Genomic DNA, 21,992 nt, shown 5'->3' with positions numbered 1-21,992 from the left:
TTTCAGCATGTTTTCTATTTAAACTCTTTATCTGAAAAGTAATTTGTAATTAAGTTGACATACATGTGGAGTAATACATTTTTTTTAGTCAAAATCATAGACTGTATAACACGATGGATGACATGACAGCTCCCTAAAAGTGAAGCCAAAACATCTCTATCGCCCCCTGGTGACTGGCTGCAGTTTAGGTCATAAAGCCCGCTTCCTCCATGTTAACAGATGGGACATGAGTCAAACTTTAAAATCAAAATACATTTTTCATTACATTATAGTTAGTTCTTATCACGCTGATTTACAAGTGGTCATTTTTCTGACAAGTTTATTTTTAATTAGTTATTTGATGCTGTAAAAAAGATGATTGACAGCTCTGTTGACAAAAAACGGCTCCTGCAGCCGATCAGTTCTGGATTAGCAGAGTGGAGGAGGAACGGCGAGAGGAGGCGTAACTAACAATCACTACAGTCATTGAGTGAGCTTTTTTGTAGATGTTTTCAACGCTTTTTTGCGTGTTGCTTTTGTGTTGCTGTGCGCCTTGCGTTTTTGAGGAAACGCCCTGAGCGCCTCGAGTTGAAAAACTTCAACTCAAAATAGAAGAGCGCCTTTTTCTCATTGTCCAATCGGATGTATGGAGAGGCGGGCCTTCTGTCAGTGTACTTAATAACGGTTAGGTTAATGACAGCTAATGTTTCGGTTGTTGTCTCAACAAGCAGCGAGCTGCTCTGTTTAACCATAGGCTTCAACATAAAAGGCAGTGCGGTGTGCCTTGCGTTTTACAGCCTGCAAAGCTTGTTCTGTCAACCCGCCCCCCCCGCTAGTAGTTTCAGGCATTAAAAATAACCATATTGAAATAATCAATCTTGTCGCTGATGGTCTGGTCTGCTTTTGTAGGTCAAATAGAGTAATCAGAATTACTTTCAGTCTGTTTCGTAACCAGCAAAAAACTCCTTACAAAATGTCCACAGTTGGTTACTGGTTGTTTCCATGGATGACTGTGTTGCATTAGATTACAATTCTTCTGGATGTCTTAGTGTTTAGAATTACTTGACTCTCCAGCAATCCCCCTGTGACAACATCTTAAGTGACAGGAAAATGTTAACACACCCAAATATAATCAAATTTTCCATTTGTAGCTCATAAATATTAACATGCTGCCAGCAGACTCTTTTTTTTTTTTAACAAGGAAAGGGGAAATTTATTTCTGTATACACTCAGGAGACATTTCTGACATTTTAATGCCAGCAGCAACAGCAGCCTCGAGTCACTGATGGAAACTAAACAACATTTAACACTTTAGGTCTCAGCAGATTTTAAAAACAGTTTGACTTATTTATTTATCAAAACTGGAAGCAAAAATATGTGAGATAAATGTTATGAAGGAAGTGTCAATCAGTGGTTAAACGTTACACTAAATGAGAGTGATTAGGAATCCTTGTACTCACCTGATGTCGTCCTCATTGGCAAAGATAATGACCACTCTGGCGTTGGGGTTCTCACTCAGCCTGCGAATGATTTTGTCAAACTCTCCAGTTCTGGGTTCACGTGGTATTTTCACCGACTGGGAAATGCACAGGCCTCCTAATTGGAAGACAAAAGGAAAAAAGTTTCCATATTATTATATTTGGTATACTTTTAACATCATTTGCACATTAACGCTGCATTTCCAGGTTAGGGTGAGGGTTAGGGTTAGTGCCTCCTTTATACTCTTGATCACCAGAGAAATCAAACATTTCTTCCTTCTTTCTTTTAACCCACACAAATCTTTTTCTGCTCTTATTCCATGATAGATGCTCTATTAAATGTGTACAGGTGCAATATTTCACAGTATGAGGGATGCAGGGTATTAAAAAAAAATCTTTCCTTGGACCACAAGGGGCAACTTTGAGGCGTGGAGACCCATCAATCCAGTTTATGGCCCTGCCAGTGAGACCAGGGGACTTTGGTAGCATTTTGAGGTACATAAATTGTGTAATTGAAAACGGGTTCCATTTGTTCGGAGTCGTTTGTCTTATTACATCGGTTGTTTCATTTTGTGAAACTTTAAATTACATTTCTTTACTAAATCTGTTCTTCAGAGAGCGGGTGCTGGCGATCTTTGAAAGAGAGACCGGAAATAAACGTGAAATATATATTGCTTAAATTTCCAAAGAATCAGACGAATTACATCACAAAGTAGACCTATAGAATTGTCCGGCGAAATTGATTAGTTTCACTTGTTAGTCACTGGCATGCACAATACCCACAACTACCCTAATTCCCCACAGATCAGATTAAAGGGAGTTCTCACCCTCTTAGAAATGCTCCAGTATTGAACACCAGTCTAAAGGCAGCAGGGGACGTCCCCTGGTTACCAACCAGGCTTTTTAAATCCCAATGCAACATTTCAGGATAACTCTTTTGTCGCCCTGCCGAAATGCCACAGAGAGTACGCGCATGTTAATGAATTTCCCTTCCGTGACACGGTACAAAGCCAGCCCAATGAACAATCAATGCAGGAATAATACCCTCTAGTTCAGTTTTGTGGCGGCCAGACTCACACCATAAAACAAAGCCTGGCCCCGGCTCGGATACTAATATGTTGGGAAACTGGAAATATGAGTAAAAACACAGAGGATGCCATTAAATTAACAATGATGTTGCGCTGCTTTGCTCGTGGGCACAAAAAGTCACTTCCAGTTAAGTCTGCGAGGAGCTTCAGTCAGTGGCCTGCACTGTTGTTCTGATTGTACACTGTGGATGAATTTAATGATGTCTCCTGCTTTCTTCAAAGCCGCTCTTTAGCGATTCCACCGAGGCTGTTTCTCCCAGAAAGGCTGCGTGTATAGGTTTCCTGTGGTCACGCATGTCACAGCTCGAACACAACAAATCTGGCTTATACATACACTTGACTGGTTAATGGATTAGCAGCTCCTTCACTGGAGGAAGAGACTCATTCGTTTGTGCGTACTGGCCCACGTCAGTTGTTGGGGGATGTTTCCTTCTGCACTCAGGCAAGACTCAAACCCCTGTTTACTTATTTTTCTACTTTAAAACCCTTCTTTAATATCAAAGTTACCAAAGAAGCCTTATTCAAGAGCCAAAAGTAAGCATGGATATTTAACTCCTCGGAACGGTGCATCATGTAGTAAACAATATGACCCTTTCCTCACCTTGCACCTACTTCACATACTTGAGTTGTGCACATCTCGTAGCATAGCCTGAGGATGAGAAGTAAGAATCCAATAATGGCACTTATGATTAATTAGCTTGTGCGGACTGAATTTCATTGCTGTTTTAAGGTACATCGGAGGCATCATTTTATTTCCCCGTGTGTATCATTTTCTCTCCAAGCAAAACCATTGATTACCTCTCTGAGAGGAAATGATAGTATCTGAAATATCCCTGCTGAATGTACATTTAACAAAGTAATCATATGTGTGCTTTAAATAGCCAGAGCCGTGCGTTGTGGTCAGAGGTAACGATTGCTGCTGCTGTGATGCTGTTGGAGAACTGCCAATGCAACACGATCCTTGACACTGCACATGTTCCTCAATGATTGAGACAAACAACAAAACAAAGACATGCATATGTACAGTTTTAAAAACCTGATGACGATTATGTGTGTGCATTTTTCTGCCTGTGTGTGAGAGTTTTATGCAGGTGTTTCACAGAGCAAAAGTTAAACTAGGTGTACGACAGTATGCAGGAAAACATTGAAGTAAAGCGTCTCACTCCTCACCATATTTGTTTACCTTTCACAATCTACGTGCTCCTGATTGTGGAGGCTTTGATTAGACCGAAGCAGGGGTTTATCTGTCTACCTCTCTGTGTCATTACACTTAAACCATCTAGGCAGGCACTGGGGAAATTTAGCACCAGCAGCTCTCTGCTCTCACAGACTCTATCAATCATTAGCTTCTGTGTCTTTGCCTCGCTGGTACTTCAGTCCCACATTCCCCTAACATCTGTTGTGTGGAGGCAGAGCACTCATCCCTTCCTTTTCTTCTCTCCTCACATCAGCCGGCAGCAGGCTGCAGCATTGCTTAACCTCCGCAGAGACTACCAGGAGGACCGGTGGGACGAGAGCGCGGCCGGTGGGAGCCGAGGCACACTCAAGGGGGGGCCTCCACGGGGCCGGTGTTGTAACTCTGTTGGTTGTAGGGTGGACATAGCAATTTGTTTAAATGTCAACATGATCAATTCATCCAAGCCTCTGTCTGTCTGTCCATTCCCCTCCAGCTCAAGGTGGTTAAAGACATGCACCCTAAACTCAGCGAGGGAGCAGCTTCTTAACAAGACACTTTACTACAATCTACAATCCCATTTCCTGATCTGAACCTAATCCTACACTTTAACCGCATTAAAGGTTAACTAGGTATAACAGCATATTACTGCAGACGTAAGGACAAAATATGTAATGTAACATTTTCCTTCCCACTCTAAGCTGAAACGTCTCTCAGCCATGCCGTGCTGCCCCAGAATGAAACACATTTTCATACAACCTCATCACCTTTTAATGTGTCTTGGTAGTTAAAGTTGTAACATCTATTCATTTCAGCTAAATAAACCAGTGTCTTTAGAGGAATCAAATTTTCCATCCATCCCACCAAATATTATTTTGTCAAAAGATGAATAAGGAGATAGATAATTATGAAGCTATTAATTACAAATGTGTAGCAGCCCAGAAAGCAGCAGTGAAAAAAAAAAACACCATTTACGTAATTGTTGGTGTCTCCGAAGACGTGCCGGATTGTGGGCTGATTAATTACAGTTATACATCAAAATTACCCGAAAGATTATCTCTGATTAACAACCGCTGGCTTGTTTGATACCAAACAGAACAAGTAAGTTGTGCTGCAGGTTTTGCAAAATAAAATCCAAACATTAATTCATCTTAATTTCTTGAGGACCTGTTGCAGTTTGCAAAAACCCCAATAGATTATCTGCTCAAGTTTGACTGCAAAGCCATATCTACTAATAAATGAAGGCAACCTTTATTCCGCAGATTCTGCTGAAAACTTCATGAGCAGTGTTTTCCTGTGCCAGCACTCATCCTGTACCACTCTTAACATCTGAGACATGTCTGAAAAACCACCTCTAAAAATATCTGTTGCTGAGGAGACTGCATGCCTCTCTCGTGTCTCCCTTTGTCAGCCCCAGTCTCTGCTCTCCTAACAGCTCCGAACACTAATATTCCTTCTCATTTGACACCCTCGGGAGCGACAGTGCTGCCATAAACATTAAATATTCCCTGGCACTGTGGCTGATTGCAGCACAGCTCCGGTGCTCGGTGGATAGCAGAGCAGAAGCACACAGGCACGCAGGTATATAAATAGACTGTTTATTGGGATGCCCTCTGTCGAAATACCTACACAAGCTGGCTTAATGTGCAGCTGGAGAACATGACTAGCAATGAAAACACAGAGAAATAAAACTAAACTAATGTTGCCTCCACAGTAATGATGGTCCATCTTTTTTTCAATCGCCGCAGGCTTGAAAACCGTCACTTTCTTTGAACCTGAATGAGCATCGACACCCAAGCTGCTGCTTCTTTTCTGGCATGGCTGCAAATGATTTATTAGACAACAGACACAATCGGTTAATAATTAGAAAGCCTGTTTGAGCCGCAAAGAGCTTTGAATTCCCATCTGCTTTGAACAGCAGGGTTGTTCCACAGATCCGTTGATAGTCTCGGATATACTGTCTGGCTGCTGACCAGTAATCTAATGCCCGGCCTCAGTGGTGCGATCACAGAGGTTCTCTTTATACAAAAACTCTCAGAAGACATCAAAGTGTTGCTCAATGTAGTGAAGGTGATGTGGATAGCATTAAACAGGGAGATAGATAATATCCCCCTGTGATTTAATATACACTATACCAAATGATTTATGCAAATCAGTGGATCAGAGTCCTGAGAGAAACTGGCAACATATCCAATGTGTCTCTGCCTTTCACCAAATGCATGCTGGGACACGCTCAGGCCCCTGAGAGCGAGAGAAATGGATAGATGGATGGAATTGATTTTCGAGAAGAAAAACAACAGCACAGGTAAAATCCTGACCGTAGCTGGTTGCGCAACGTTACCCTGGATGAACTGCAGGAAGTGTGCTGTGTTTTAATATTTCTGCATTATCTACAGGCTGTTTCCTTCCTCTTATTACAAATATAGATGCGAGTGAGTGGGAGTGAAACACTGGGAGGCAAGAGGGTGGGCTGAAATCATTAGGGGAAACTGACCCTTGACAGAAAAGGCACATGTTCTGTCTCCCTTTCCACCAACCTCCCCCCTGCTAAAGTGTCCTGGAGCGAGAGACCAACCCCCCTACAGTCCCTAAGGCGCTGCTCTGCCACCGACGCTCCGCTCTAACCTCACTGTGCAGGGCTGAGGGGATAAAAAGAGATGAATTTCTCCCTGGGGGATCAATTATAGTATAATATCCCGGTATAATTATTACAGACTGCTGAGCCCCAAAGATACCCAAACTACAAAATTTCCTCCTCTTCTGCTGTATTATGAGGATTGCTGGGACGAATTGAAAAACATGGACTGAGCTGCTCCCACAAGCAATATGTGAGAAAACCACAAATTAACAAAAATATTGTGTGTGAGGAGTACCTGCATCAACATTTGGTCGAGATTCTGATTTATTTGCACCACATGAATGGCTCTCATAAGATAAATGACCCCAATCCCACCTATGTATCACTGTTATCTGTCTTTATTATGCCATGAAATCTGTGTCATCTTCCAGATTTGTAAGCTTTATCTGCAATATTTGATCGATAGCTACTAGGCGTAGATTGTGTATTTGTTGTGCGCAGTGTGAATCTTCATTTCTGATTAATTTCACAACACACGGATGTGACCTGAGTCTATTTTCTCGACATTTTATCAGGGGTCTTGCTGAGTCCACAGATTAATATCAGAGAGCATCTCTGTGCTTGATTGTGCAATGAGCCCTGGGTTCACCATTATGTACTGCTGGGAAAATAAGGTTGAACTGTGGTTTGATGTGAAGCTGGTGGGAGTCGTGTTTGTGCTCTCAGATATCACTAAGCAGCATGCAAACACATGCTCTCTGTCTGCATTTGCACTGCTAATTTAAATAAATAGACGGAGCAGATAAGATGTATACAGAGCGCAGGAAAGTAGACCTTTGCTATGTAATGTACATTATTGCCATTAACATACATTTGTCAAATCATTACTCATTCAAGTTGCAGAAAATGCAACACGATCTGATGACTTTCTCCAAACATACTGGATCAGTGCTGCAGAATATCATATTTACCATTATTATTAAAAAAACATATTAAAACCAGGGATGCTTGTAACAATTCTTATCATCCACTATCAATCTTCCTATTATTTTCACAATTAATCAATCAGCCTTGTCTGTAAAATGTCAACAAATGGTATAAAACGGCATCACAATTTCCCAGAGTTTAACTTAACGTCTACAAAGTGCTAAAGTTCTAAACTTAACATTGCCTTTAATCACATTTATGTCAGATCCCAACGCGTTATACATTGACCTCCGTCAGTGGACTGACATTAAACATGGTTGCTCTAAACCCGCTGTTGACGTGAAAACCAGAAATTGGGTTAACGTTAAAACCCATTTGTTGACATCTAAATCCAATGTTTGGGTTGACTTCAAAACCAGACATTGGGTTGATGTCAATACCAGAAATTGGGTTGTCGTCAAAACCCTACGTTAGTTTGACATCAAAACCCAACATTGGGTTGACTTAAAAACCAGACAATAAGTTGACATCAAAACCCAACGTGGTGTTGACATTAAAATCCAATGTTTGGGTTGACTTCAAAACCAGACATTGGGTTGATGTCAATACCAGAAATTGGGTTGTCATCAAAACCCAATGTTGGGTTGACATCCAAATCCAATGTTTGGTTGATGTCAAAACCCAATGTTGGGTTGACATCCAAATCCAATGTTTGGTTGACATCAAAATCCAAGGTTTGGTTGATGTCAAAATCCAATGTTTGTTTGACATCAAAGTCTAATGTTTGGTTGATGTCAACACCAGAAATTGGGATGACGTCAACACCCGATGTTGGGTTGTGGTCAAAACCAGACGGAACATTGACATCGATGTGACTCCACACTGGGAAAGGCAAATCTTTGACATTTTCTGCTTGAGAATTGACTGAAACAATTGATCATCAATATAGTTTGCCAATAATTTAGCATTCAATCAACTAAATTATTATCCAATCCAGTTAACCAACCTGCAAAATATATCCAAACAGTCTGCTTTGAGAATAGAAAACTGGCTGTGGAAATCAACATTTGGCTTGATGTTATGTGTCTGTTAATTCCCCTCTCTCAGTCAATTTTCTTTAACATATAAACAAACCACTCATCAGTGCAGAGAACACAATTTTTCCTATTTATTTATTCCTTTGATAACTAAAACTGCACTTTCACTTTAAACTGCTTTGCTGTGTTATTGAGAGAAAGTAGTGCCGGGTATCAAAGAAGCATAAGATGAAACAAAATGATAGGAAGCAATTTTCTGGCTTGCTGTGTAGTCGTTTCTAATGGCTTTCAAATGTACTCATGGGGGAATGCTCTGATGTTAATAAGAAAGACATCTGCATGGTGATGTGTGAAATTAGATCAGATTAAAGAAGACTGCCATTACTGTGAAGCATCCTCACTGCAGTATGTTTCCTGTAAAATAAGTACGCCATCATTTGTGGTACGCTATTATTTATATCATTGGATCTGTCAGTAATCATTTTTATTGTTGTTACATTACTGTATTATTGCTCCCCTATTTCCAGGTATTATGTTGTGAATAAAGGGTTAAAAAAGCATTTATAACTGATATCAGGTATCTGTACCTTTCATAAACTCTGCTGTATTGCAGTCCAGATGCGTTTTCAAGAAATGAATGCAGTGCATATTTAAATGAATACTTTTGTAATCCAAACATTAAAGTCTTTTTGGTGAGGAATCCAGAACTGTCTGTGTAGTCTTTGACCCTGTCGGAGGCAGGCTGTTTTACATGTTTGACTGACAGCTAAGTTGGAAAAAAAGGGAACGAGTGGGCGTTTAGACCGGAAAACAGCCCTGCGTTAAACAAATGCAAGTGGCTGCGTTGGCTGGGGGTCGGATTGATTCATGTATCACTGTGACAATGAAAAATTATGCAGGATGTCCAGTTTGAGTAATAGATCCATCAGTTTGAAGGCTTATCAGATGTCAGAAAAACACAGAACTGCTGTTGATAATATAATACCATACCAGAATGCAGGATTATACTTCGTCATTTTATTTTGTCATGAAGGCATTGTGAGATATGAAGAACATTTGGGCTTCATATTACAAAGTTTTCATCTAAATGTGCACTTTTATGTATTTAATTTGCAGGACGAGAAGGACATTGCATTGTAATCCAACATTAGTTGAGTCGGATTTATCTTTTTTTATATGGCAACCCTGCATTTTTTCTTGACCTTGTTAAAATAAACAAGAGCCTTTGTCTTTTCACTTTTCCATGCAGTTTAAATGGCTGCCTGAATCTCTATGTTACTGTAATCTGCAGCTGGGCAAACGGCAGCCTGTAGTTGGCAGTGATACTGAATAAGTGAAGCTACCTGACGTAACCTAACCAAACCATCAAGTTCTAATTTCAAGTGTTAAATTTTCAGCTCAAATTGCAACAGTTCAAACTGCTGCAGCCCAATTTCTGTCATCTAGCCGACCACTAACAGCATAACCTCCCAACTTCGGTTTGTGAACACATTGAGCGAGCCAAGGCACCGAGCATCTGAATATTCTCTGCACATGGGTTGTGAGTTTTACAGCTGCTGGTATCTTTTGGAACAAATCCTTACACCAAGATCACAGGCAATCAATAAAAGTCTGAGGATTGCCTTCATCATCATAAGTGTTAACAAAGGGAGCAATGAAGCAGCTGTAGAGCTCTCGACAGGTGCTGTGTTCTGGCTGCTAAATTGAGTGTTATGAACTGTATGGGTCCAATCTTTGGCCTCTAGAAAGAAAAACTATCCACTCAAGCCTCTATTGATGACTCGGCTAACAATCTGCGAAAGTATATATGAGAACACAAGAGGGTGAAAGTGGAGTCACACTCTGGCCTCAAAGTTGATGGATCAACTGAAAGTATTTGTTGGCATGGCTATTTTCTTAAGCCAAATGGCAACCAGTCATGGTATTACATCCGTCAGCAACTCTGCTGTGATATCAGCTCGCTATAAGTCCCAGAGGGAAATAGACCCACTCTCTATTTATCCCCACAGTGCAGGGGAGGCTCATGGAGGGCAAGGGGGCAGTAGTGACAGCACATGTCATTTTGTATATATTATTTATCCCACACTTTTTCTGCAATATGTCTCAAGCTGTAAATGTGCAATGCCTCCACTGCAGTGTGATTTTACTGAAAACTCTTAAACATTTTGAAACAAGTATGAAATGTAGTTACATTCATCTTTTGTAAATAAAAAGATGGTGGTGGTAGTAGTTGTACTGGTGGTGGTGGTGGTAGTGGTAGTGGTAGTATTGGTGGTGGTGGTCGTAGTCGTGGAAGTTATAGTAGTGGTATTAGTGGTGGTAGTAGTAGTACTAGTGGTGGTGGTGTTGGTGGTGGTAGTAGTAGTGGTAGTAGTACTGGAGGTAGTAGTAGAGGTGGTGGTAGGGGTAGTAGTACTGTGGTGGTGTTGGTGGTGGTAGTAGTAGTAGTGGTAGTAGTACTGGTAGTAGTAGTGGTGGTGGTAGGGGTAGTAGTGGTAGTAGTAGTAGTACTGGTGGTGGTGGTAGTAGTGGTAGTAGTAGTGCTGGTGGTGGTAGGGGTAGTAGTACTGGTGGTGGTGGTGGTTGTAGTAGTGGTAGTAGCAGTACTGGTGGTGGTGGTAGTAGTGGTAGTAGCATTACTGGTGGTGGTGGTGGTAGTAGTGGTAGTAGCAGTACTGGTGGTGGTGGTGGTAGTAGTGGTAGTAGCAGTACTGGTGGTGGTGGTAGTAGTAGTGGTGGTGGTGGTAGTAGTAGTAGTACTGGTGGTGGTGGTAGTAGTACTGGTGGTGGTGGTAGTAGTAGTGGTGGTGGTGGTAGTAGTAGTAGTAGTGGTGGTGGTAATAGTGGTAGTAGCAGTACTGGTGGTAGTAGTAGTGATGGTGGTAGGGGTAGTAGTACTGTTGGTGGTAGTAGTGGTAGTAGCAGTACTGGTGGTGGTGGTGGTAGTAGTGGTAGTAGCAGTACTGGTGGTGGTGGTGGTAGTAGTGGTAGTAGTAGTACTGCTGGTGGTGGTAGTAAAACCTCATAGATGTCACGTGTATGAACTACAAATAAAAACATTAAGGGATTAATAAAAAGGAATTACATGTATCAATCTGTCAGACGTCCTCATGAACACAGTTTTCAGTTCAGCTGTTTCTTCAAAATAATCTGTGTAACACTGTTACTGCTGTTGAAACATTTTTTTCTTCGCTACCATGACATCACATTAGAAACTATTATTTCATCTCAGCGGTGTAAGCACAAATGCTTTGTCCGTGTCATAAGAAGCTCCAGAAGCCCAACACTGTCCTATTTTCCTGCAGCTGGAAAGCACTGAACTGTGATAATGGGGACGTTTTTGTACAAATGTTACAATCTGACCTGAGGACACACACTTGAATTACAGAAGTTTAGATAATGCATTTTATACTCTTAAGGAGAGAATAGTAACTATGTCTCATTGTCCACCATTGAGCAGTTTTGCTGGAGAGCATGTTGTCTATTCAGTTAACAGATCCTGAATATAAAAGGAATTTGAAAACAGGCTCTGGGGCAACTGTAAATTAGATTTCAAAATGACTGAGTGACATTTTCCTTCTGTGCAAATGATTTATAAATCAAAGACAGGCCTCGAAGCACTGTGAAATGAGCTTTTCTGCACTGTGTTAAAATGACTCACCTGACATGCATGGGTTTTTCCTCTTTCAAGGAGAATCCACATCGCAAAGCTCTTAAGATGAAAATATTGTTAGACCTTAGCTGAAGAGTTTAACGTATAAACTGCTTCCAAGACAAACATTAATGTCGCTCTCTAATCAGGCGTGCGCTCCGGTGTAGAGCGAGCTGCAGCGGGCCTTGAAATGCACATTCTCACGTTGGCAAAGAGCTGCAGAAAACCTCCCTGCAGGTACGTGTGGTGTCAGACTGTCAGGCTCGATTTGTTACCTTCAGTAGCTAGCATACATTTCTGACAACGGATGAGTGAAATAATGGTTGACACCCTGAATTTAAATCTCTGTTTACATCCCCTGGCACATCACAATACTTTTTTTTTTATCAGTGCCTTGGACGTGATAAATAGCTTCTTGGCGTTGTCGGCATTCTTCATTGTAACCTGCTGATACTGCCTGAGGCAAGTTGTGTGTGTGGTCACAGGCAAAACATTGAAGAAGAATAAATGGTCAGGAGTGTCTTTTACTGAAGAAGGCTGCTTCTTCAGAGGGTCACCTATATGTGGCTTTGCTCATTTTGGTGTGAATAATCACAACTTACAAGATGTTTTCTTTGTATAAAATACAAATGTAAGGTTTAACTCTGGTTCTAATTATGCAGAAATCTTGTCCAGGATCTTGGTCAGCACTGTTCTTCGGCCATGATTTTATGTCAATCCCAGTCATTTCAAACATGCTTGATATTTGAGATTTAGTCAGCACTTCTGGAGCTGGATCACAATAACCAATGTGAGAGAGAAGGAGACATGAAACAGTAAACATTCTAGCCTTTGAGGCTAATGTTAGCTAACAAACTACTGATGAAAAATATCAAAACCAACATCTAGAATCACCTCTGGTTATTACTTCATAACCTGTGTTGACTGCTTCTCCCAAAATATTTTGTCATCCTGACTTATTAAACCTTCTGCTTTTGTCTTTTCCTTGGCTGCAACGTATCACTGCAGCAGGTTAGTCAGCCTCAATTTTCTTTACATCTGCTTCCAAGTGTGATCACATTACATCATATAAGATCACAGTGGTTGGTATGTTTGTGTGATGCACGATTATTTTAAAGTCTTGGCGTCAGTGCATGTTTGAGACTAGAGAGAAGAATATCTGTTTCTCCTGATGTGAGGGATGCAGCCCGACTTCAAGACCAGTTAGGATTATAGAACTCCTGAAGTCTGGGCCCGGCTGAAAGTACAGAACAATAAAGTCCTCAAGAGTAGATCTGCAACAATTGGTTGATTAATTGGTGAAAACAAAGAATACAGCTAAAGAATTCATGATCAATTCATCGTTTGCAAATGCCAAATTTGTAAGTTCCAGTTTCCCAAATAAAGATAGATAACACTTGATTGTCAGACCAAGTCTGCAATTTCTTTTGCATCATTTTGCATTTGCAACATAAAAGTTAAGGACAGGATACAAAAATATACGTTTGACATAACATTTCATCACACAGAAGACAGTATTCAAGGCTCTTTCACGTACTTTACATCTGGGGTTTAACTCAGAATGTCAGAATGGACTGATGAACAAAAGAGTGCTTCAGTCTAACCTTATTAAAACCTGGGAGCCTGTATCTCTGGTTTGATGGTAATACTGTAGTTCATATTGACTGTTCAGGGCGTGGAGGATTGTTGATTGCATAGAACAGATTATTATTATTATGCTCACTATTTTCTTCCATATTTGAAGACAAAAGATTCATTAATTAATAAAGAAAATAAGCAGATGAATCCCCAAATATCTTTGAATTCAAAACCCAAAAAGTGGATGATTTACTTCACTTATTAAATAATAGGAAATATATTTTTGTGCAAGAGAGCTCTAACAGAGAGCATGAGCGCAACATTTCATTACTGAAAGAAAATAAAAGTTAGTGTCTGGATTGGTGCACCTGCTCCTGACAAATGACAAAATATTATCCCCGGAATTGAATTTCATCTGCTTCTTTCTTGCAACAGACAAACTGCCTTTTCTCGACCCTGTCCAAAATGTGCTGCACCATCAGATTCCACCAAGGTTCACAGATGCGCCCTCAGCTGCTGCACGACCCAACTACCTGAAGGTTCATCCATTTTGTGATGAAGTGTCCTCACCTTCAATATTGCCTCTGGCAGGCCCCAGGACAGCTTCCTGCTGAGGCCAGACCAGCCTTGCTTGGCAAAGAACTTCTCCAAGAGACAGTAATGAACAACCCTCGGACCAATGCTCCCCTTTGTTTAACTGTTATTGTGCAAAAGTAGTGGCCTCAAAGCAGACAATGTTTCATCTTTCATATGAAAAACACAACTTCCTTTGGTAAAGCACATCTTAAATCTTACCTATCAAAACATAATGTCTTATTTATAGCAGATTAGCCGACCTTCTCTGATCGCACGTCACAGATAAAACTGCTAAAATGTCGACCACACATTAAGCAAAGGATTACATAGAATAACTCAGCTAGATAAAGCAAAGCCACAGATTCGAGGTCTGTGTTCTGAGGGGAAAGTTTGGGATCTTCTATCATTCAGTGTTGGCGAGTCTGTGCGACATGATGGAGATAAAGCACATTATGCAAATAGCAGCTCTGTGGAAGAGTCTTGACAATCGTTGTCTCACTGCACACCTGCAGCTAAAACCCTTCATTGATTTTCAAACTGTCTGAGGAACCGCGTTCCAGGTGGTTGAGAGGAACATAAAGCAAGCCTTGGAAGTGTCGCTGTGACAGTTTTAAAGATATGAAACCATTTTCAAAATGCTGCAAACTGCTAATCAAACAAGGTAATGAACAATGGAAAAAAAGGGAAAGGTAATAGGTGTACAGAGCGGCCTCACGATGTAACTGAAGTAGAGGTATAAAAATGGAAATGAAATCATAATGTTACTGTTCGAGGTTTTTCAATCACGTCTTTTCTCTATTTGTTAAAATCACAACAAAAGTTTAATACGCACTTCACGCAACATACCTGAAGTGTTACTTTTCCAGCTTCTTTTGTTTATGTGTATCTGTCGAACATGTGTACGGCTCTGTGGCATGTGCAATGTCAGCAGGTGAGCAGTGCTGGGGTATTAACAGGGACACAGGTGGTTGCACAAAGTAAATTCACCTAATGTCGCCCTGAACCCTCAGAAGCCCAACGCAGCATTCATCAGGACTCAATGAGGCCTGAAGCGGGAGCAGCAGCTGTCTGAGGGATACACAGGGATTTCCTGTGTCTGACATGTCGAGTCAAGGGGACATGAACTCCTGCCTTCCGTCCTCTTTTCTGTCCTTCCTTTCTTTCACACAACATATGATAAGAATAATAAAGTGCAATGGACAGGAAACACTGTTGACACTGCAAATTAGCATTGTGCTAACACCCTATTTATTGAATTCTTGGTAATTCTTTTCACTGTGGCTTGACATCACTTCATTACCCAGACTATAGTGGCCTGTCTCGGTAATTGTAATATCTTAATAATAGCTACAGTATCACAAGTTAATAAGGTGAATTTACATAATAAGTAATGCGGCCATAAACATTCAAAAGTATTAGTGAAAACTCTTCCTCTGACAACATTTTTCACTCTGCGTTTGAGGTTAATGAGTATTCAAATCATTCCTCTTGACATTTCCCTCATGACAAAGGGTGCAGCACGCAACCCTCGTTTCCAACATTTGCATAATCTCCCTGTCATCCCTGTGCTGCTGTGTGCCTTCTTTGCCCTCCTCCTCTGCTTCAACTGTCATTTAAGGGGGAAAAAATGTATTCAACTAATCTACGGTGGCAACATTTAATTTTTTAGTGTGCGGATTTGGGAAAATGAAACAAAACCACAAATAGTTGTAAAGCTACTTAGGTAGGTCTACCCGAGATAAATTCTTCCAACACTTTAATTTGGTGAGTGTCCCAACTTGACTCCGTAAAATCCACATAATTTGATTACATACAGGGATATAAAAGGAAGGTGTGCGATATCCAGTGGAAAAAAAGAATCCCACCACTCTTCACAAGGTGAGAAGAAAATGACACGGAGCGTCAGCCTGCATTACTGCGGAGGACCGTGCACACTCTAATAAGGACACTGGAGGCACAGCAGCTTTTCACAGGGAAGAATAAACAGAAAGAAAATCTTCTGAGGGAGCAAAGACTCGAGCATCAAGGACAGTCGTGTATTTCAAGGGTGACAACAGCCAGACATCATACAAGGAATCAGTTGTATCCCTCTTTTCTTGTAATCATTTTCCATAATGACATACTAGCTCAAATCCAGAGGAGCGGTTTGATAGATGCGATTCAAAGGGAATGACCCAAGTGAAAATATGTCTGCGATACTGCCATTTGAATAATTGTCTTGATGATGACATGGTTCAGCATGCAGATTCACAGGCTGGCTCCATTTGTAGACCAGTACGAGCAGGTTCTGTATGTGTATGGTCCGGCATTAAACATTCATGCTTTTCTTTCCTCGTCTGCATCCTCACTGCTGAGAATTCTTTTACTGGATCTGCTTTGTCTTCTTCCCGGGAAAATCTCCTCTTCCCACTACATTATTAGTAGTTTGAGAGTGTACAATGTTTTGGTATGCCTTCACTGTTTCCTGCATGGTCTCCTTTTAATAGTGTGCATCATATTGCTTTAAACTATTTTGAATTGTTGCACTTTTATTCGATGCAAAATTACCATGGTTACGAGAAAACTTGTAGCCTATCTTATATATTAGCCTCCATGGTAGTGTCGCTCTAGGAATGCCTATGATGGTTTGACAGTTCGATGGTTTGTTGGTTTTGTCGGACCAGTTTGGTCCAAACTGAAATATCTCCACAACTATTAGATGGATTGTCATGAATTCATGGGCATCAGAGGATGAAATCTGACTCTGGTAATCCCCTGACTTTATCTAATCCAAGATGAGGGCAATATTTTTGGTTGGTCTAAGCAAAGTCTCTTAACTATGATGGATTGCTGTAAAATGTGGTACAGCTATTCATGATCCCAAGAGGATGGATCCTTATGACCTTGGAACTCCCCTGACTTTTCTCCTGCACCACCATGAGGCTAATAATTTGGGGTTTTAGTAAAGTATCTTTAAAACTGTTGGATCAAGTTATATGAAATGTGGTACAGCTATTCATGATCCCCAGTGGATGGATCCTCATGACTTTGGAACTCCCCTGACTTTTCTAGCATTACCATGCTGCTGACATTTTTGGGTTTTTAATGAAGCATGTTAAAACTATTACCAACTATGCTTTAGCATGTTCATACAGCTGTTCATGGCCCCAAGTGGATGAATCCATGACTTTGTGATCACATGACTTTTCCCCTAGTCCCACCATAAAGTAGACTCTGATGATTGAAAGTGGAATATCTTGATAGCTGTTGGATGGCATGCAGTTTAGTGCTAATGATCATCGTCTTCTGGACATTTTGGGATCCCTTGACTTTTTATTTAGTCCGACTACTCGTTCAAAAAAATATTTTTTAATGATTTGGTTTGTTAATAATTGTTTGGCTTTCTTTACAGAATTGGTAGCATGGCTGCACACTGTAAGTAAACGGTACTGTTTCATTCTATTGTTAAATTCGTCTTTCTTTCACAGATGTCAAGAAGACACTTGAACATGTAAATACCGGGTGGAAAAGATAAATGATTTTTTCTTCTTTGTAGAGTCATGCTTTTTTATTCATTTCTCATCCAAGTAAAGGCAGCATTTTCAGAGACATCCTGTTAAAACCTTTGCTGGAGAAAATGTAGATGATGATGATTCAACTTCTAAGTGGCATATGTTGACGCTAATGCATCACTGCATTGTTATGCTCTGATTTTTCACAGCTGAAGAGCAGATTTGTTTTTTTTTCAAATAGCTGTTACAATTGGTTTTCAGCTTCATACACGCATGCAAGAAAGTTTGGCTGTTGTTGGTGTGAAAAGACTCGTAAAGACTTTTTGTCAGAAATGCCATCTGTCAAAAACACATTGTCTTCATTTTTGGTTTGAACAGTAACTGTTACATATTTTTCAATGGCAGTGGATGCTAAAAATATGCAGTACTTAGAGGGAGCCAAACTGTTATGTGATTTCCAAAAAAAATGGTCATATATGGAGATCTCTCTGTTCCAGACTTAAGAACAAAAAACAAGGTTCTCTAAGCTGAAGCATCCCGCCATTGTCTTAATTGTTATTCTCACCATTTTCAGCTCGACTTCGTGCTTGCTCTCACATGAATACAAAAGGTTATTTGCAACCCTCCTCTGAGATATCGACTGCCCCAGAGTCAAACTGTTTCCTCTCCACGGTACAGACACTCAGGTTCAGCAAGTCTGATCAAATACCGTGCAAGCCTGCCGCCTAATTCTGTTTTCACTGGAAAGCCCAGTGAGCCGGGATCAAATGATACCAGATCCTCTCACCACAACACCTCAACACGTACACCAGCACCCCAAAAGCTCCTCCACACACGCTGAAATACCTTATAAAATGTTTATTCGACCAAAAAAATATCAGATAAAAAACAATGACCCTGTAAAAATGAGTCATTACTCTGTTTAATGTCAAACATTCATCATTTATTTATTCATTCCCTTTTGGCAGGAAGCAAATTGACACTCAGTAAAACTAAATGGATATTTGATAGTTGGACTACTGTGATTATTCTGTCTTTTCTTTGTCACATTATGGGAGGAATTTTTACACTTGTCCTCCAGCTAGCCTTTAACAGAAACATTAAACTGCAGAGTGCTGTGGAGACGAGGCCAAAATTAAAAATGTCATTTATGAGCTTGATGCTAGCTGTGTCTGTGCTGGTCACAGAAGTGAATTTTTACCACAGAAACACCAGCTGCAGTGTCTCCACGTTTAGGCCCTTACAAGCATAGGATCTGTGGGTCAACACGGCAATCTGTTGCTCGCACAGAGGCTACAATGTCTTGGAGAACAGTGAATTACCAGTCTCAAAGATGAGGTCCTTCAAGGAGAATTGCAGTAATGATAGCATGGTTCCATCATCTGTTTGAGCCTCTGCAATGGCAGCAGGTGACAGACATTTGACATGAACCTTCCATAGTGAGTACAAAACATATTTTCCCATTCTTCAACAAGCCCATATACAGTACCCTTGGGTATTAGCAATTATTGGATCTCCACTTGAAAATGGAAACTAGTTAGCCTAGCTCTCTATGATGCTATTTCATCAGCTGCTGACTCACTCAGTGTTGTGTTCTGCTTGCAATACCAAAAGGAAGGCACCTAGCTAGCATCAGCTGTCTCTGCTGTCTCTCTCAGTGGTCTAGATTTGGTGATGGTACATTAGCAGAAACTCAATAGTCCTATTACCTCAGCACTCTGTATGTTAAGGCGAGGCTAAATATATCGGCCCCAAGGTTGGTTACCTTCCTGTGTAACTGTTGGGACTGAAGTGATACGACAAACTTTCTTGTGTCCACCAAATAAGACAGTGTTCTGAATAAAACTCTGTGAGTTGGACCGTAAAAGTAACCCCCTGGAGACCTCCAATGTTGACGCTGCTATCACTGCACAAACACTCGTATAAAGTTTAATTTCTTCTTTTTGGCAATTACAAGTTTAATCAAGTTAGTTAAAACAATCAGTGAGGATATGAAGTGTTTTCACGGCAGAAATAAACATATTTTTTATTGTTTGAGAATATTGCTGTTAGGGCTTTTGAATTAATTATACCTAATAAAGCATTCAACACATTGAAGTATCATTAAAAACTTTATAGTAGACTTTTTGTGTTTGAATCGAGCAAACAAACCTGATTCTTATTAATGATGCTAATGACTTTAGCAAATCAGTTACATTCTGTTTCCAGGATACAGTTTAAAGCAGATCATCTACGTTATTTTTATCCTACTTTAACATCTGCCATTAAAAGTTAAGATCGCTTTTCCTCCACACAAAGTGGCTCGCTGCAAATAGGCCCTCTGTGACTCTAGGTGTGTGAGACTGCTGCTCAGTCTGGCCTTTGGCTGCTTAATGAGATGGAACATTTGGCCGGTTCTGATCTGGCTGTTCTGTTATGTGAGCAGTCGACTGCAGAACCTCTTTAGCAGCCAAATACCTGTGGCTTTGATTTTGACAGAGCTGCCTGCTTGTCCTCTCCGTCTCTCCTGTAATCAATCAGAGCCTGAAAAGGATGTGTGAATGAAACAATGCTTCAGCGAGGAGAAAACAGACTTATGTTAATGTTTTGCTTAAAAAAAACCCTACACTCTGGTCGTCAGATTCGAAGGCGCGGCAGACGAGCTGATTTGACAGATACTTGTCCAAATGTTTGCAATAGTAAGGCGGTGTTGTGTTTGTCTCAAAACAAGGAATTTGCCTCTGTAGTTGATCGTTTTTGCCTGGCATGCTGTCTTTTATTGTCAGGCGGTTAATCAAGCCAAAAAATAACAAGTTTGGTCAAAACATTTAAGTCCTATCTTTGTCGGGCCGCCACTGGAAACAACCACAAATACCACAGAAGATATGTGACCGTCTCCGCTTAGAGAAGCAGACGTGGCTTTAGTGTTATGAGCATCTGGGAAATGTTCATCAAACGTGGCCAATCAGACAATTGTTATTTACATACTCACGCTGAAGGCTGATGGCTAGAGCTTCACTACCGTGCTCCCACTTGTGATCAATATATACGGTGGCCCGAAGAGCTCAATATACTGCAACTGGTTAGTTGTGTGTTCTGTTTTTAGTTGTAGCACATTTTGCTGCTCATAAGCTGCCAAATTGGGTTTTTTGTCTGTTTGCATGTTTCTTCTTAAAGCTGCGGTAGGCTATTTATTATAGAATCCTTTTTGTGTTATATTATGTTAGAATTGTGTCCACATCCTGACTCCATCAATCAATAAGTTACCTGTAAAAAAAAGACAAAAACTCCTTGTATCTGTGGCTGTTCCAGACCTGGAATAAAGCTTCCCCCTGAAGTAAAGCAGTGCGTGTGTTCATGTTTTAGGGAGTGTTGTTTTTGTTGTTGTTTTTTAGTTTTCTAGCAATTTAATACTGATTTGACACAAAATCCAGCATACATTTGCTATTTACTCCAACGTTACCTATCCCAGTCTTGAATTACAGTGGTTTTTCCAGTGCTTTTCTAGTCTTTGCGACCACTCAAAGCTTTCATACACTGATGGCAGAGGCCGCTACGTAAAGCAACAATGCCCAACTGTCAATCAGTTATCACATTCATACCCGTTGGCTATGCCACCGGGAGCAATTTGGGGTTCGGTGTCTTGCCCCTTCCGATTGAAAGACGACCGACTCTACCACTGAGCCACAGCTGCATTAAGCTCTCACGGTAATCACAGATCACTGTCTGTTTATCATTATTTCTGTAGTCTAAATATGTTTATAGATTATTGTTATGTGTTCTGCAGAAAATTGATTAATTTCCTAACAAAAATTACAACTAGGACTGATAATAATTATGAGTAATTAGTTAGTTAGTTAGTCAGACAGTAATAAAACGATTTCAAAACTAGTCTGAAACACCTACTCTAAGTTAAAGATGATCTAATACCAACAACTAATTGCTGTACAGTGTCAGATTGTCGTCAATAATACTCCAGAACACCATCAAAACCACCATGCCCAAAATACATGACATGATAACATGATGCAACACACATGTTGCAACTTCCCTTTGGATGCTTACAAAACCCTCGCTAATTAATCTACGTCCTCTGGAGTCATGCTTTAATGTGCAGTGACATCACTAAATGCAATAAACTCCCTCACAAAGTCTTGAGATCTCTGTAGATGCAGACGGAACAGGTGGAATAAGGAGAAGTTTGCAGGGCCTCGAGCATTCATGATTCAGTTAGGGCTTGATTTAATGAAAGGTGCTGCAGAGTTTAGGTAGGAGTGCACTGGAGGCACCTTTAGGGATTTTTCACCGGCTTCAGAGTGAGACATTTTTGAGCATAAGAAAACAGCAGCTCCAGAGACATCTGTGTTCGGCAGATGTGAGCAGACAGGTGACTGAAAGTTTCACACTGCATCAAAGTTACTTTTTCTGAGTCGTCAATGTCAAGAAAACAGCTTT

The 21,992-nt window shown here is 40.6% G+C and overlaps 1 protein-coding gene across 1 annotated transcript in view; it reads right to left on the bottom strand.

Annotated features, from left to right (window-relative positions):
- Nucleotides 1–21,992, bottom strand: part of LOC138589521 (metabotropic glutamate receptor 4-like) — a 140,935-nt gene that overhangs the window by 36,536 nt on the left and 82,407 nt on the right. The window contains exon 3 of the mRNA XM_069659841.1: nt 1,440–1,575. Coding sequence (XP_069515942.1) covers nt 1,440–1,575 — 136 coding nt within the window. The remainder of the gene's footprint in view (nt 1–1,439; nt 1,576–21,992) is intronic.

This window comes from Semicossyphus pulcher, unplaced genomic scaffold, assembly GCF_022749685.1.
Source record: "Semicossyphus pulcher isolate SPU_LCO1_2020_fin unplaced genomic scaffold, fSemPul1.0.p SCAF_13, whole genome shotgun sequence".
Lineage (NCBI taxonomy): Eukaryota > Metazoa > Chordata > Actinopteri > Labriformes > Labridae > Semicossyphus > Semicossyphus pulcher.
Note: the sequence above shows the minus strand (reverse complement) of the source record. Positions and strands in the feature narration are given on the sequence as shown.